Genomic DNA, 15499 nt, shown 5'->3' with positions numbered 1-15499 from the left:
TAAACAAACATATAATTAATAAACATATAATTTCACGATGTCTTTTCTCTGCCAGGTGTAATCCAAAAAAAAATGTAAACAAAGCACAAGTAGTTCGCGAGTCTGTTGCGTGCTCGACCCCGATCATTACGCGGTTACGTCACAGGGTCTTCGACGCTCTCACGTCACGTACAAGAGGCCAGGGTAGATACGAGGCGATGGTGGCTGGCCTGTACTCCGGGACGGTGTGAAACTGCGCCGGAGCCGACGGCTTATTTATTGCATTATTTAATATTTATTTGCAAAAAAATAAGAGTGAACGGAAGGTCGAAGGATTCCTCCCTGCCCGCTCTGTTCCCGGGCTCCCCCTCAGGTGAGTGTGCTGGGGTGTCCCCCCCGTGCCTCGGTATGTTTTGGCCGCGGCCTCCGCCTGCAGCTTGGGGGTCCGCCCTCCATCTCATAACAACAACAAAACCAGCCAGCCAGCCAGCCAGCCGGGGAAAGGGAGAGAGAGAGAGACAGCGGACAGGAAAAGCAGTAAGCGCGCAAGGGGGAATCGCTCATCAAAACAACGCGTGTGGAGTGGCCCGTGGGGTTGCGCGTAGTCCCGATCAAACAAAGAGCGAGGCGAGCGTGGAGATCGGCCGGTGACAGGCGAGCCGCTCGCCCGCTGGGAACACCGTGACAACGCGGCGAGAGGACGGCACCGGGGCATGGCGAAAGGCGATAAAATATTCATAACCATCGCAGTTGTAACCCAACGGGGATGCACGTACGATAATGCACAGCTGGGAGGTTGTGCAGGTAGGTAGCCGGGCGTGTGTGGACAGGATCCTGCCGTGGAGAGCGGCGTGGCTCGGCAGAATGGGTCGACGCTCTTGGAGTTGATGCAAGATGTGCAACACGGGCGTCGAGTTCGCGAGTTTTCCAGCTGGGTGCAGCGAATAATGAGGACAGCCCGGGCGGGTCGATCTGGACAGTTCGCTGCTGTCAACGTCGGTACCGTCCAGAGTGTGGCTTGATCCCCGCGCGATTTGTCGGGATAGGACATATTTGGGGGTTTATGCACAGACCGGCTTTATGCTGCTGTCGGCACGCAAGCTAACTCTTCAGCTTTATGCTTGCTAGAGTTTGAGTTAGTCGGAGCAATAACTGGATATTGGTGGTGGTGCTAAAAATGAAGGCGAAAGCATTTACTTCTTTATAGTTCTTCCATTAAGACTCAATGACGCAGGTGACGGCAAGTTCTGGTCAGTTTGAATTCCTTACTGTGTGCGTTTTCTGTGGATCAGAGCACACCGGGGTCCCTACTGCAGATGTGCAAGGTCTTCTGACCTCAATGGGATGTGAACTTGCCTTTTGCCAACAAGGTCGTGCATGTGCAGTAAATACCACGCACAGCCCGAGACGGCTCTGCCTGGAGAGGACTTCATCCCAGACAGAGTGGTTTCTTCGTGTTTTCATTCCGAGGAGAGTATGCAATACTCCGAATGGGATGAGTGGTTTGTTTTGCGACTCTGCTGATGCTCTGATCAATATGGTGCTGTGCTTTATTTCCTGCCTGCTGGTTAGGTAGAGAGCTTTCGTTTGGATCTGATCTCCTTGAGTTATCTTCCCTAAAAGTCTGAAATAACACTTGTTTAACAGATTCTAACTACATTTCCTAAGAAAAAGGTCAAGCAAAATATTATTATTTAAATATAATAATATTATTATTTCTATGCAATAAATATAAATGCACTAGTGTGGGAGGGTTAAGAGTTTGATTTTGCATGGTGCTGAAATTACCTAGGCACCAGATATCCTCCCATATGATGTAGCCTTCCAACACTGCTGTTGGCAGTGAAATTAAGCCTGATTCAGATGTGATGAAGATGTGCAGACATGTCACACCAGTTGACTTTACATGTCTTTATTATGAGTGTGATATTGCCTCTTTACTGGTTCTTTTGGAATAAGGTCAGTTTTTGATTTCTTCTTAATTTTGGGTTGAGTGAATGAGCCCAGTTAAAGCATTATTCAGTAAAAAGCCAAGGCTTCTGCTTAATTCAACACCTAGTAAATTTCAGACAGCGTGAAAAACCTTTCTGGGGAAAAAGAAAGTAATGAATTGCTGAAATTAACAGGGGATTGGAACAAAGAAGGGCACTGTTTTAAACGTCATACTTCTCACAGAAGTGCTCAAAACTGTGCCAGAATCAAGGCGAATAGTTCAGTGCTTTTTTATGTATATTTGTTTTTCCAAAGAGAGGTATATTGCAATTTATTTTTTTGTGGGAAAAAGTTGTTTTTAAAGTAGCGTTATTCATTTATCTGTTTTGAAATGGGTAATCGGGTTCAGACTAGGATTTAAAGATGCAAGTTTAGTTAAACCACAGAGTAACAAGTGGAGTTGTTCCAACAGCTGTGTAAAAGGGGCTTTTTTCCCCCATGTTTGCTGCCCATGCAAGTGAAAGAGCCCTTTTTAAAGATGAGTAACTACACTCTCTGCTTTCCTTTTAAATAAAATGTATTCATTTCCTTTAAAGTTTGATTTTGAACTTTAATTTGTGACATATCCTTTCTATGTTTTAAAAATACTGTGTTTGGTCTTGCTTCCATTATCAGATTTGCTAATTGTTGTAGAAGAAAATAACTGAATGTGATGGGAAGGACTCTGAATTTGTCACTGTCCACCATTGGCTGCTTATTATGGTGTCCTCTCAGAATTGGCAGTTTTCTTCCTTTTAAATGCCAGATGGCAAGGTCTATAAAAGCACTTTACCATTATGCTGTTTCGTAGTTTACATAATTCAAGGCACTCCTATATGTGTTAGCATTATGTAACCATAGTTTCACTTTTAGATAAAATGGAATTCATTCAATTTCATGTTCATAAAGTAGAGACAACAGTTATACTGATATTATTTTCACATGCAGTCTATTGAATCCCACATAGACTGATAACGTGGGTATGATGTCATGTTACAGACTCCTTCAGTGAGATGCACAAATAAATATCTATGCAGAACATGTAGAAAGAATCAGTTAACACACGCATCAGGATATGCAGCAGTTAATATAAGAAATATGTGAAAATATGAACCACATTGTATTAAAAAAAACCTTCATGGTATGTTTTGGCACACCCAGGTGTTTTTGTGTATCAATCTGAAAGCAGGGCGATTTTCTGTTGGTATAGTTCTAACTGGGCTTGATTTCTAAACACTGTAAAAAAAGTAAAGTTGTTTGGAAAAGCAATGACTTTTGTAAGAAAAAAACAAACAAATCTGGAAGTCTTGATGTTCCCATATACTTGATCTGATTGTATGTATTTTATGGTGCAAACATCAGTAGATTCTATACTATTATCAAACTACAGCCCTTCTAATTAAACTTGGAAATGCTGCTAGTTTTTTTTACAATAAAACCTCCTACTTTTTCTGTTTTGCTTTTTTACTTTTTCTAGATGCAATCATCTGAGCAAGTTTACAAGTGGGAGACATGCTAACATGATGCAGCAGTGTGAATTTTGAGATAGAAAATTCTTTTAAGATAAAAGCGGAATCTTCTGGGTTGGAAGCTCTTGCACATTGCAGCGAGTTTGCTAGGACATGTCGGCTCAATGCTGAGCGTATGAAAGTGTTGACAGTCTGATAAAAGTCTAAGCAAAGCTGTCGTAATTGCAATATAGGAGGACACTTTAAGGATTAACTCTGTATTACGAGTAGAACATAGTTGAGCATGTAATAAAATGCATTCAGAATTAGCTTTCAATACAGAAAGTCATCTGGCTGCTGAACAGTGAAAGGGTACCTTTCTTATGTGTTTAGATGGGTTAAGTGATTTGTCTGGTGGATTAATGTGTGTAAGCAGAATAGTCAGCTGTTGCTCATTGAAAGCGGTTTTAGATCTCTTGTATTGGGAAGTGAGAGTCATATGATGCGAGTGTTTTTTTCTTTTAGTCTTTTGTAAAACTTAACACAGCGGAATGAGCTGATGAGGGAAAAGTATCTACAGACCTTTCCCTATCCCAACTGAAAACTTTACATGGTAAAATGCTCATTGCTGAGGTAATTCAGGATTTTGTGTTATTGCAAAGATCTGAGTGGACAGCGTAAAGTAAAAATAAAAGCGTAAACTTGACTTTTTTTAGCTGACTTCCATAAAAAACTTGCCTAAATTACACTTTTAGTTCATTTGCGTTCTTTCTGTATCAGAGAGCATGTGCAGCTAGCAAACAGGTTTGAATGTCTTGCTTAACCTGAAAATATCAGGTCTTGCGAACGCATCAGCGTTTTTTTGCCACCATAATTCAGAGCAGCAGTTCTGTTATATTCTTTGCTTTCACCCAGGTTCCACGGAGGAAAGCAAGATCCTAGATCTGAATTCAGACGTAAGCCTTATCTTACATTGCATATACTTTCTTCAAAATTCCCCCTGCTGCTCATCTTATTCTACGCTACAGGCCACTGTTAAGAAGTGTTTCTGATGTGTCTTTATGGTGGTTGTGACATTACTGAAAAACATGATGTTTCTGTGTGAATGGTGACACTTCCCACATGTACAGTTGTGGTGCGTGGAAAAAACATTATGTTTGTAGGTGTTGTCTGAGTTAAAGCAACATTCAGGAAAAACCATTAAAATAACTAATTTAGTATTGTCAAACAAATAAGTTTAAAAAATGTTATCTCCATATTACCTTAGACATCCTGAGCCCCTTGCTACAGCTGCTTAATGGATTGCAACAGCATTTATTACAGCCTGGTAAGTTTTAAATTAATCAGAAGTTATTCCTTGGGCTGGGCCCCATTATTTTTCAGGTGTGGAAAATGATAACGTTCCTGGTTTAATGATAGATTCGTATGTTTCATTAATAAGACAAATGGATTGTAGGCAGTGGCTAACTTTAAATTTGTTGAAAACATTATTACATTTCTTTTTCACACTGATTCATAGATCTGTTCTTTCCCGAGTATAGGACACTCCTTTGTGTGAGTGGCGCCTGCAGTTTTTCTTATCACCCATTCATATACTTGATGTATTCAATAAATACATATTATTGATTATAGTCCTGGTGGTTTTGTTGTAGTGGTTAAGGAGAGACGGTGATCTTATGGGGGGTTTTACAGACCTTGGAAGTTCTTCATAGTACTGTATGAAAAGTGATCCATTGTCTCCAAGCCAAACAATGCCATGTCTTTACTGTATATTCAAATGCTGACTGTCCCCACCTGTCGATAACAGTTGTAAGGTCTTTCAGATATTCACATACTGCACCCTCGCCCCTTTACTGCAAAGCTTTAGGGACTCATCTGTGTCCTGATCAGGCAGTTATTATTGCAAGGTTGTGCTACAGAGTTTGATTTCATTCATATGATATTCATTCAAGGTCTTAAGCATAAATGAATGCTTTCCTGTGTATACTAATGTAAAATATGTTAGTTTATTTATTATTGTCTTTAGAAGGAATCTGAATTTGAACTTTCATCTTATTTTTCGGATGTGCATAAATTGATGAGTGAATATGGTACATTGCATGCATTTCTCATGGTGCTTAATGGGGCATTTATGCAAAATGAAGCCCTGTCCGTTCACCTAGCATTGCTTTGTGGCTTTTTGAATATATGCTACAGATCCAATATTGCATAAATACAAAGTGAGTAATGTTGACTGTCGAAACAGAAGTATAACTTTTAAAACTATTTTCAAGTTTTTTGCATTCTGCATTGTCTCTACACAAGAAATCTCATACTGTCCAGTACATTGGATGGTGTTATACACTTCGCGACATAAAACGCAATTATTCTAACGTATTAAGATTAGCAGGTTGCTTGATGCAATGGTTGCTTGGTCCATTTTGAAACAAGTGATCTGCACTTCATGCTTAAGCAACACTGTTTTGCTGTCATTCATCAAGACGTTGCTTGTAAGATTTGAGGCAAACATGAGTGCATATTGCCAGACGGCTGTGTAGTGATTGTAAATAGTAGGGAGAAGGAGGGTTTTCTGGTTATCATGCAGGTAGTCATGAGACTCTTATGGGTGTGTCCTTCTGAGGTCTGGAGCACTGATAAACTAGACTGAGACAGCAGGTCATTAGGTTTCTCCTGATGAGCACTTCTGCCTTTAGAAGATATCTTTAATCAGTAACTAGCAGTGGGTTGGATCACTGTGTTGACACTTGAATGTACAGTATTCTTGTTTTGAAATGCTGTAGAGGTTCAGTGAGTAGACCATTTTTACTTGGACTTGTCTGAGTTTTTCTGCAGCTTGCTTTATGTTTTGTAGGAACGATGCTGTAGCGTACCTCCAGTGTTAAGTCATTTGTTGGGGTAAGGTGTTTACAAAGGCAAGTGAGATACATTTATAATACTCCAGGCCTTATGCAATGCAAGAATGCAAGAGTGTAGCGCAGGTTATTGCATTTAAGAAACTTCAGCGACTGTGGCATTTACGTTAATAGAATATAAACTTTAAAATGAGCATTTGATGTCCGCTAGTCTGTGGTATGATGTGTTTCTCTGGACTGTCTAGTAGTGTTCCATTTTTGTTTGTGTTGTGGTGGAAGGATTGATCAACATAGTCCTACAGATAGCAATCGTGAAATTCAGCGGAACGACAGTTGTGCACAGGAGATGGGGGAAGTCGTTTGCATCAGACTCAACTGATGGCACAGGCAGCTCCATCCTCTCTTCTTAATCATGTGATGGTGTGGTCTGAGTTGTGGGAAATGCTAAAAGACTCTACGAACTGGCTTCTGGTCAAACATCACAGCTGATGCCGAGATCATCTTGGGTATCTAACTGTCCTGGTTATTTTTAGTTTTGTACAAGTTGTTGGGTGAAATGTTTCCTTCACGTTTACCTTTTCTGAAAGTCATTCGGTCTTGAACTCCTGAATGCATTAACGGGATAGGATGCCTTTTATGTTTAGTTTTCAATAAATTAAAACAATAATCAAGACTTGAAGAGCTGTTTGCCTGTTTTATCATGCTTTTGTGTGACAAATACATTAGGGCAACTTTGTTCCCAACAATACTTAACATGATTTCCATCTATTTTAAAATGAAGTTTTTTTTAAGAAACAGCTTTTACTTTTTCAAACAATGTCTGCTTTTCCCTTCTTGATCTGTTTATTTCAGCTACAGTATGTGCATATTAAAAGCTGGGTTGCCACTACATCTTCAGCTGGAACATGCAGTGCTGTTGGCACTGAATTACAGTACATTACATTTTAATACAAATGACTGAAAGAATCATGCCTTTGCCTGTGACTTGAATCTTGTTTTTAATGTCTTTGTTTTTTAATACAGAATTCGATGTCATCGCTCCCAGTAAGGCTTTTAAAAGAGAATCTTCAGAAGACTAGCTCCCATATTGTTTTTCCTTGGTGAGTAAGGAATGTGAATGTGTACACAGTCCTAATTCCAAAGTTTTGTATATTTAAATGTCTGTGGTGTATAGAATAGTTTAGTGAGCAGTTTTACATTTCTTTTAAATTTGTAGCGGCTTATGAATATTTTGTATTTGTCCGAAGATTTTCTTTAAACGTTTGAACAAGTCTGCTGTATAGTACTTATCAGAAAACCAGTTAAGCTGAAAGCCTGTACTTGTCTGTTTTTGTGTTGGAAGTTACAGCATCTTTTAGAGCTAACTGTGTGGACTAGGTTGTGATAATTAAAGCTCCAGTTATAACGAGGTATAACCTATATTTCATTATCAGAACCATCTTGTCTCCATAAATAGGATGAAGCTAACAACTATTTCTCCTTAGGCTGAGATTTGGATTAATTTGAGAAGGCAGTTGTTCCTAGAAGTTTCCAACCCTCTGCTGTTCAGGCGATGGTGAGACCATCTTCTTTTTCTCTGCTTTTGAGAGAATTGGTGGTTCGTGATCTTTGTAGTGTTGGAATACCTTTTTTGTGAACATATTGGAAGTCCTCTTGCTTTGTGTTCTGAAAAATTAAATTCTATAATAGCAAAACATGAAATGGAACTATATTTTTGTAGCCCGTTTACAGTCTATTAACTATTTGAAATGATATATTTATGTATATTTGGAGTATGTCTATGTCTCTCAGATGAAAAGTGGTTAATGCATCCCACAGATTTGCAACAGTTCCATTGCACAGTGGGCAATACTAGGGAAATGCCATTCAAAGCAACAATTCCAGACTGCAATATGGAATGTGATATAAAACTTTTCAGTTTGAGCTTTATTTTATTTTTTTCAGAGGAAAGGGGGAGAGCTGCATTTTGTGGTTATGTATTCTTGAAAGCACAGATTTGATTTCAAATTCCCCTCCAAATTTGGTTCATTTTGTAGAATTAATATACCCCTCACTGGCCCTCCACAGATAATGTACTCTGAGGCATGGTGATTCAGAATGTCAGTGTTTGTCACTGTGAACTTGTTGATCCAGCAGCACGCAGAATCTGCTGTATTGTCATAATGTTCTGTAGCTGTTGCCAGCTCTTAATCTCTCTTTGTAATGATTTTGAGGGTCATCTGTGAACTACGCAAGCCTGGCATTTTTTGACTCATCTTTGCTGTTTGGATTAAATTGGTCTTTTTGTGTTTAATGTCACAATTTTAATTCCAAACTGCTGGCTTTTTTTAATTTTGTTTTCCTGCTTTATGTCAGGATGAAGAGGGACAGCAGAGCTTGGAGTGTATCCAGGCCAACCAGATCTTCCCCAGAAAACATCCAGTTCTGGAAGAGGATAATCTGCAGGTGAGCTCTTTCTGTTGTTTTGGTTTTCCTGGTCTTTTGGATTTGTCTCGGGGGAGACTAATTTTTCTCTCTGGTTTCTTGTCAAGTTCTAAAGAACGCTACTTGGGTCCTTGTGTCATATAGCCCAATTCCAATACCACTTTTACAGATGATGATCTTCCGAAAGGCAGAATAAGCTTCCATGTAGTATGGTTTCTACAGCTTAGTATAAATGCATCTGGCCATAAGAATAGTTTTTGTTGTGACCTTTTACAATTTCCAAGTGCCTTTGGAAGAGAAGGCAAGGCAGTTGCAATGTCTAGAAAAACCAGAATGGGAATCTAATTATTTTTATCAAGCTCATGTAAGCACGGTTATTCAAATTGAACAGTTCAAAGACCAATTTGCTAACAGATAGGCACACACCTAATACCTACAGAGTATATCTGTTGATTTTTCTGTTTGTCATAGGTCCCTTTTCCTGAACTCCATGGAGAATTCACGGAATATGTTGGGCGAGCTGAAGATGCCATCATTGCAATGTCCAGCTACAGGCTTCACATTAAGTTTAAGGAGTCTGTTGTCAATGTAAGTCTGCTTTCCACCCCGTGTGTAGTGTATTATTCAGTAGCTTCTTCTATAGAAACATGAGTGATAAACATATACAGACACTATTGCACTGGTTAAAGAAGCACTTGCCTTTAGGTTGAGTTCTCTGGCTTTCACTCCTACACTTGGTTGCCATAGCTGCAGAGTTTTCTCAGCTGCCCAGCTCTCACCATGAGTAACTCAAGCCAGTTTTCATTCTAAATGCATGCTGGGCCTTCTATGCTATGATGTCCGGTTCGCCTATGAATTTTCTTCACTTGCTTTCTGTTAGAGAGCAGCACCACAGCAAGAGCTGCTTTGCATAGGATATTAGATTTGTTTGTGAGTATCCTATGTCTGAACAGTTATATTTATATAAAAAACATAACAGTATTTGTTTCCACCTGTGACTGAGAGCAATCTTTGCGACCATTTTATACAGCCATACCTATGAAGTGAGATCTCTCTACATCAGTTGTACTCAAGTTTGAATTTGAGTGCAACGGTTATGATTCAGAGCATTTAATTGTGAAAGTACATTGTAAAACAATTCTGAATGCTTTATCATGATGCACCTGTTGCATATTTTATTGAGAATAAGTTGGTCCCTGGATGCCCTTTGTCCTGTATAATTCTTTGGTTGCTGAGAGTAAGGTCTACAGATGGAAAAGCACAGGGCAGTTAAGGCTACATGCCAGAGGGAAAGCTGATTGATTAACACAATCTATTGGAAATGGAAACAAGACATTCCATTCAGTGCGTATTTGCATCAGATCTGCTTTTAGGTCGCTTGTCAGTGCTATTGGATTGGGAACCTCAATCAGGCGATGGAGAAATATTGCAGTATTCTTTGCACAGTCTGACATGTACTCTGTTTTGCTGGGTATCTAAAACTAAATCCAACTCCGAGACTTCTGTTACTTCTGTTAGACAGGGAGATTCCTTTGATTCATCCATTAAAAATATGGGAATAAAGATTGAGGGTACATGTGAAGAAACAGGGGACAATGTAATTAAGTGGACAAAGTTAGAGGATAAATAAGACTCTGCAGGATGAGGAGTCCATAATGTGTAGCATGTTCAAACTTCTTGTTTTTGTTTTAAATATTAGTGTTGTTCGTGTGAGGTGTCAGTAAGTACCTTAACAGCATGGCCTGTTATAGAAGCACACAGTGTGGTAATTCTCTGAATTGCACAAGAATGAAGTGAGAGTTTGTGCCATGTTACATCATGCCACATCTGAATAAGACAATTTGGAAAGCTAATGGCCTATGCATTTGCCTATTGCAAGCCAACAGAGTCCAAAACAAGCACAAGCAAGTTTGTCATACTAGTATGTCATGTTAAGTGGAACTAAACCTGATTGGATCAATGTGAAATGTTTACACCTGAACACTTTGTGCCTAAGCATAATAGCTTTTGTTTGGCTATTTGCATTATCTGTAAAGACAAAGCTACACAAACTTTCCATGCCATCACCTTGCATCAGTCTTTCCACTAAAAAAAAGCCTCTTCCAAATACTACTGCCTTGCCTTATGTATCAGCCAGAGCAGAACCAGGCATAAATGGAAACAGAACCTTTTGCTTTTTCGAAGCATAACCTTCTCATCAAATTAACAAGATGTTATCAATCTATGGGAAGGTACGGGGGGTGGACAAAATAATGAAAGTGCCATGAAGAGATTCATTTTTTAAGTAACTACATATCCAAAAGGATTCTACACATTTTGTATTAATTTCCGTACTAATTATCCATATGATCCTGCCATAAAAAGTCTTAAAATCAGTACTTTAAAATATGAGTTTCTTAAGCAACTTGAGAGATCTAACAGATTTTGAAGGGGGTAAAATAGTTGGACCGTGAATTGCAGGGTCGTTGGTTATTGAAATGGCAAAATTAAATGTGCCAAGGGGAACAATGTACAATCGTAATGGCATCAGTGATGGCTCACCGACGGGATAGACAAACACTTAACAGGTTAGTTGGTAAAAAACAAAACGAAGGCCACAGAAATGACCACAAAACTGAATCTACAACTCTGTGACCCAGTCTCAACAAGTGACGAACGGTTGGAGCTTCACAAAGCTGATATTTATGTAACCAAGGCCAGAGCTGATTGGTTCATGTTTCATACTCATTACAAACTGGTGTAATGAGCATGAAACCTGATCCTCTGAGCAGTGGAAGAAAGTAATATGGGTCTTTTACTGCTCTTCCTACACCTGGACAGGTTTACGTTTGGAGAAGGGCAGTGGGGATTGAACACTTCCTTTGGCTGTTGCCGACTGGTAAACATGGTGGTAGCACATGCTGACACAGTGGATGGGATTTACTTTCCTATCCAGTAATAGGGGAGCCATGTTAATTGCTGTAACTTCAATGTTCTCTTTCTCTTGTGAATATTGTATTTACTACAAGTTGGCTTTTCAAGAGCCAATAGATCTGCCTCATCTTCCTCGATCCTAGTGCTTCTAATCTGTTGTGCGGACTTCAAACGAAGGGGTGATTTTTATGTGCCTGCTAGTTCCGTTTTATGTTTTCCCCTCTGATCTCCTCTGTATGTTGAATAATTCAAAAGCAGTTTATAAAGTTTGCAGCTTAGACCTTGGAAAAAGGGTGTTTCTAAATCTAGCAATTGCAGAATTGGTTAAACTGTGAAGGTAAAAGTATGTTTAGAACCTATATGCCTTGTTTTTTTTTTTAATTGCGTGTAAATGAAGTTGGAATGTACACTGTATTGGACATTGAAGCATGCTATTTTGATGTAAGCCTTGGACGCTATGGTGAGGGGAGCACAGGTCTATAAAAATCTCAGCATTTTTTGATTGTTGCATCATGATCTGTCAACTTGAAAGAATGTTCCTTGCCATTTGCATTGTGCTTGCAGTTTGGAATTATATTGGCTTGGTGTTACTAAAGGAGTTCCTATCACGATTCCTGAGGCGCGTGCCTGTCAGGTATTCCTCCTTTGCTGTAATTGTGTTTCTGTCCTTCTTGCAGGTCCCCTTGCAGCTGATAGAGAGTGTGGAGTGTCGGGATATGTTTCAGCTCCATGTGACATGCAAAGACTGTAAGGTTATCCGGTAAGTTGTCACAATGAGGTAATGAAACCAGGTGACCACTACAAGGGGAACTTGTTGCCGCCTGTCAACCTGCTTACTATTTTATACACACACTTCTGTCTTGCTAGTGTAGCAGGGTCTCCTAGGTACCTTTGCAAGTCCCAAGCGTTGTGCGGGACTGGGTGCCACTTGGGGGATCCCCATTCTGGCCACTTCATGGTTGCGCTGCTTGAGAACCTTGAAACCTCGAATTTCAACTGAGCAGCAGCTGTTTCTTATTTCTGAATACCATATTCCTCTGCCCATGAAATGGTGATTGAATATCCTGAGGAGCAATTTTAATGTGATCGTCCGTCATGTCGAGTACAGCCTTTACATTTGAAAGAGATGAAGGATCCTGAAAGGAACATAGCTCTCGATTATGAAGCGAAATGGGGGTAAATTGGCCTTTTCGGATTGCTGTAATGACTCCTTAAACCCGCTTTCATTTAGTGTCCTAGCACTCGGTACAAAGCAGTTCTGTCCTGACCATTTAGGCAGGTGGATGCCAAATATAATGACAGCAGCCTGTACTTCTGCTCTAATAAAGCAGTAATGCGTTTTTTCGCCCGCAGTTGTCAGTTCTCCACTTTCGAGCAGTGCCAGGAGTGGCTGAAGAGGCTGACCTTGGCCATCCGGCCCCCTTCCCGCCTGGAGGAGCTCTTCTCCTTCGCCTTCCATGCCTGGTGTGTGGACGTGTACGCTGGGGAGAAGGAGCAGCACGGCGAGCTTTGCAGACCAGGTAGCTCAACCTTTAGAGTTTTAGAGTAAGAAATTGCAGCTGTTTTCACATGATTTTAAGTATATACATTTTTTAATGGGGGGGGAACTGCCTTTCTGATTGTATATGCATTATGTGCATGAGCTATATTTACCAACAAACGCTGCCAAGAGCATTTTTTCCAGTTTTAAGTACGTGCTTTGGAATCCAGTTGCACCAGTGAAGACCCATTTTATTAACCTATGCCTGGCACCCAAACACACCCCAGTGGTCAGTAAACACTTCTTGTGCCTCTGATATCAGGACCGTAAATGTGTTGGAAAAGGGAATGTAAAGCAGCTGTCATGCATGTGAGCTGCTGTACTTCCTGTATTAACTGGCCTTGGCTGAACTTTTTTTTTTTCCCTCCGTCCTCGTTTTGTTATTCCTCTCACTGGTCTTTGACTGTCCCCCCCCCCCTCCAGGCGAACATGTGACCTCCAGATTCAAAAATGAAGCAGAGCGAATGGGTTTTGATCTGCAGAATGCCTGGAGAATAACCGATCTTAACAACAAATATAGGTAATGTTTACCATAACAGCTGCTTTGTTTATGGCCTGCACCTGTGCTTTCTCTTGAGGGGTAGTTCAACACTCAGGATTGATAAACCGTCGACTTTCTGGCTGTTAGATTTTTTTTTAACTGAGCCAGAATAAGTACTAGCCATTTCCCTAATATTTTGTATTGTGTATTTTGTTACTTTTGTAGTGCATAGTAATTTGCTTCCAGTTGCTAACAGACACAGCATGACACTTTAGATTTGATAGGATGTTTCAGGGACAGTGCATGATTTAGATGGAGTGGCCTGTAGTGTGTAGTTCTCACTTTACAGATGTTTATGTCCTTTATATTTGCATAATACAAAAGATGGTTTGTACTGGACTCGTGATGTTTTGTCTGGTCCAGGTCTAGTAATCTTGGGACTTCCACGGAAAGAGCAGCATGCATTATAAACTGATAAGAGCATTTTTTTTCTGAACACAGCAGCTTCTTTCATTATTCAGATGGGACTGCCCTTTACAATGCCCTTGGTTCTAGCTGTTATGTAACTGCCTCTTTCTTTTCCTCTGTTCTGCCTATCTTTTGCGCTGGCAGGCTGTGTGCCAGCTACCCCCAGCAGTTGGTAGTGCCAGCCTGGATCACTGACAAGGAGCTGGAAAATGTGGCTGGATTCAGGTCATGGAAGAGGTTCCCAGTAGTTGTGTATAGGTCAGTGGTGGAAAGATAAATGATGAACCTTTGTGTGCTGCAGTTTCATGTACTGTGGAAAAATTACCCCCACTCACTTTGGAGTGTTGCTGACCTGGTGCCTAGGCTTAAACACCAAGGTAAAAAAGGAATTACTGTTCTACGGATTTAACGTCTGCCCACTGAATGTGAGTTTGTCACTTTTGGGCTGGTCAAACTTGAGAGCCAAATATTTGTTTTGAGATTTAGGTACTGCCAGTTTTTTTGGTCAGTTAGCACTGCCAAAAATTATTTAAATCGGCCCTCTACTTTGTTAAACCAACTGAGGGTTTTCATTTTTCCATTTCCTCCTTGAAATGAGGCAGCAGTATTAAAAAGGGGAAGCCCTGTTATACAATACCTGTGTCCGATACTGAAGCGGTTTGTGTTGTTCAGGTAGGGGTGCAGGAATCCACTGAAAGCTGCCTTGCCATTTCCAGGCACCAGAGCACGGGGGCGGTGATTGCCAGGTGTGGGCAGCCAGAGGTGAGCTGGTGGGGGTGGCGCAACGCTGACGACGAGCACCTGGTCCAGTCCATCGCCAAGGCCTGCGCGGTCGACTGCAACTCCAGGAAGCATTTAGCCAATGGCTCCTGTTCCCGGGACTACAGCAACGGAGCAGACCTCTCAGATGGAGATTTTGGTGAGAATCTAGAATAATAAAACAACCAACCTTGTATTTTTTTTTTACCATTTATCACCTGTCATGGATAAAATTACCTGAAAGAAGAAGAAAATATAAAAGAATGTCTTTTGAAGTGTTACAAACATTCTCTCTGCATAATGAAGAAATTGAGCCACTTTTAAACAATGTCCTGCTTTCAGACGCATCTATGACCAACAGTTCAGAGGTGGAGTCCCTGGCCATTCAACCCCAGAAGCTTCTGATCTTGGATGCCAGGTCGTATGCTGCTGCAGTGGCCAACAGAGCCAAAGGAGGTGGCTGCGAGTGCCCAGGTGGGGGTTTGAAACAGCCTCCCAGATTCTGGGGCTCACTCACTGCTGGAGTGTACAGCTTCATAAAGACCGAGAGATTCTATTTTTTGTTGTTGCTTTTTGTCGGTATTTACAATCACGTTGTTGTCCTTAATACAGTTCTAAGTCTTGAGTTACCTTGATTTAGTGAAGGTTTATTTTACTGCAGTCA

The 15499-nt window shown here is 40.6% G+C and overlaps 1 protein-coding gene across 7 annotated transcripts in view; it reads left to right on the top strand.

Moving 5' to 3' along the window:
• Positions 1 to 168: 168 nt before the first annotated feature.
• The window catches only part of mtmr3 (myotubularin related protein 3), a 34402-nt gene continuing 19071 nt past the window's right edge, over positions 169 to 15499 (top strand). For 3 of the 7 annotated variants that reach the window (XM_069181976.1, XM_069181973.1, XM_069181977.1), the window contains exons 1-12: positions 169 to 352; positions 7274 to 7350; positions 7735 to 7805; positions 8606 to 8695; positions 9146 to 9262; positions 10374 to 10394; positions 12265 to 12347; positions 12941 to 13107; positions 13551 to 13647; positions 14221 to 14334; positions 14793 to 14995; positions 15178 to 15309. In XM_069181976.1, the coding sequence (XP_069038077.1) occupies positions 7803 to 7805; positions 8606 to 8695; positions 9146 to 9262; positions 10374 to 10394; positions 12265 to 12347; positions 12941 to 13107; positions 13551 to 13647; positions 14221 to 14334; positions 14793 to 14995; positions 15178 to 15309 (1027 nt within the window). In that variant the 5' untranslated portion in view covers positions 169 to 352; positions 7274 to 7350; positions 7735 to 7802. Of the gene's footprint in view, positions 353 to 403; positions 784 to 6599; positions 6757 to 7273; positions 7351 to 7734; positions 7806 to 8605; positions 8696 to 9145; positions 9263 to 10373; positions 10395 to 12264; positions 12348 to 12940; positions 13108 to 13550; positions 13648 to 14220; positions 14335 to 14792; positions 14996 to 15177; positions 15310 to 15499 lie in introns of those variants that run through there. The other 4 variants (XM_015366074.2, XM_015366068.2, XM_069181974.1 and 1 more) reach the window with 3 other exon arrangements.

Source organism: Lepisosteus oculatus, chromosome 22 (assembly GCF_040954835.1).
Source record: "Lepisosteus oculatus isolate fLepOcu1 chromosome 22, fLepOcu1.hap2, whole genome shotgun sequence".
In the NCBI taxonomy this organism is placed as follows: domain Eukaryota; kingdom Metazoa; phylum Chordata; class Actinopteri; order Semionotiformes; family Lepisosteidae; genus Lepisosteus; species Lepisosteus oculatus.
The sequence above is the reverse complement of the archived record's forward strand: the minus strand, read 5'-3'. Positions and strand labels throughout refer to the sequence as shown.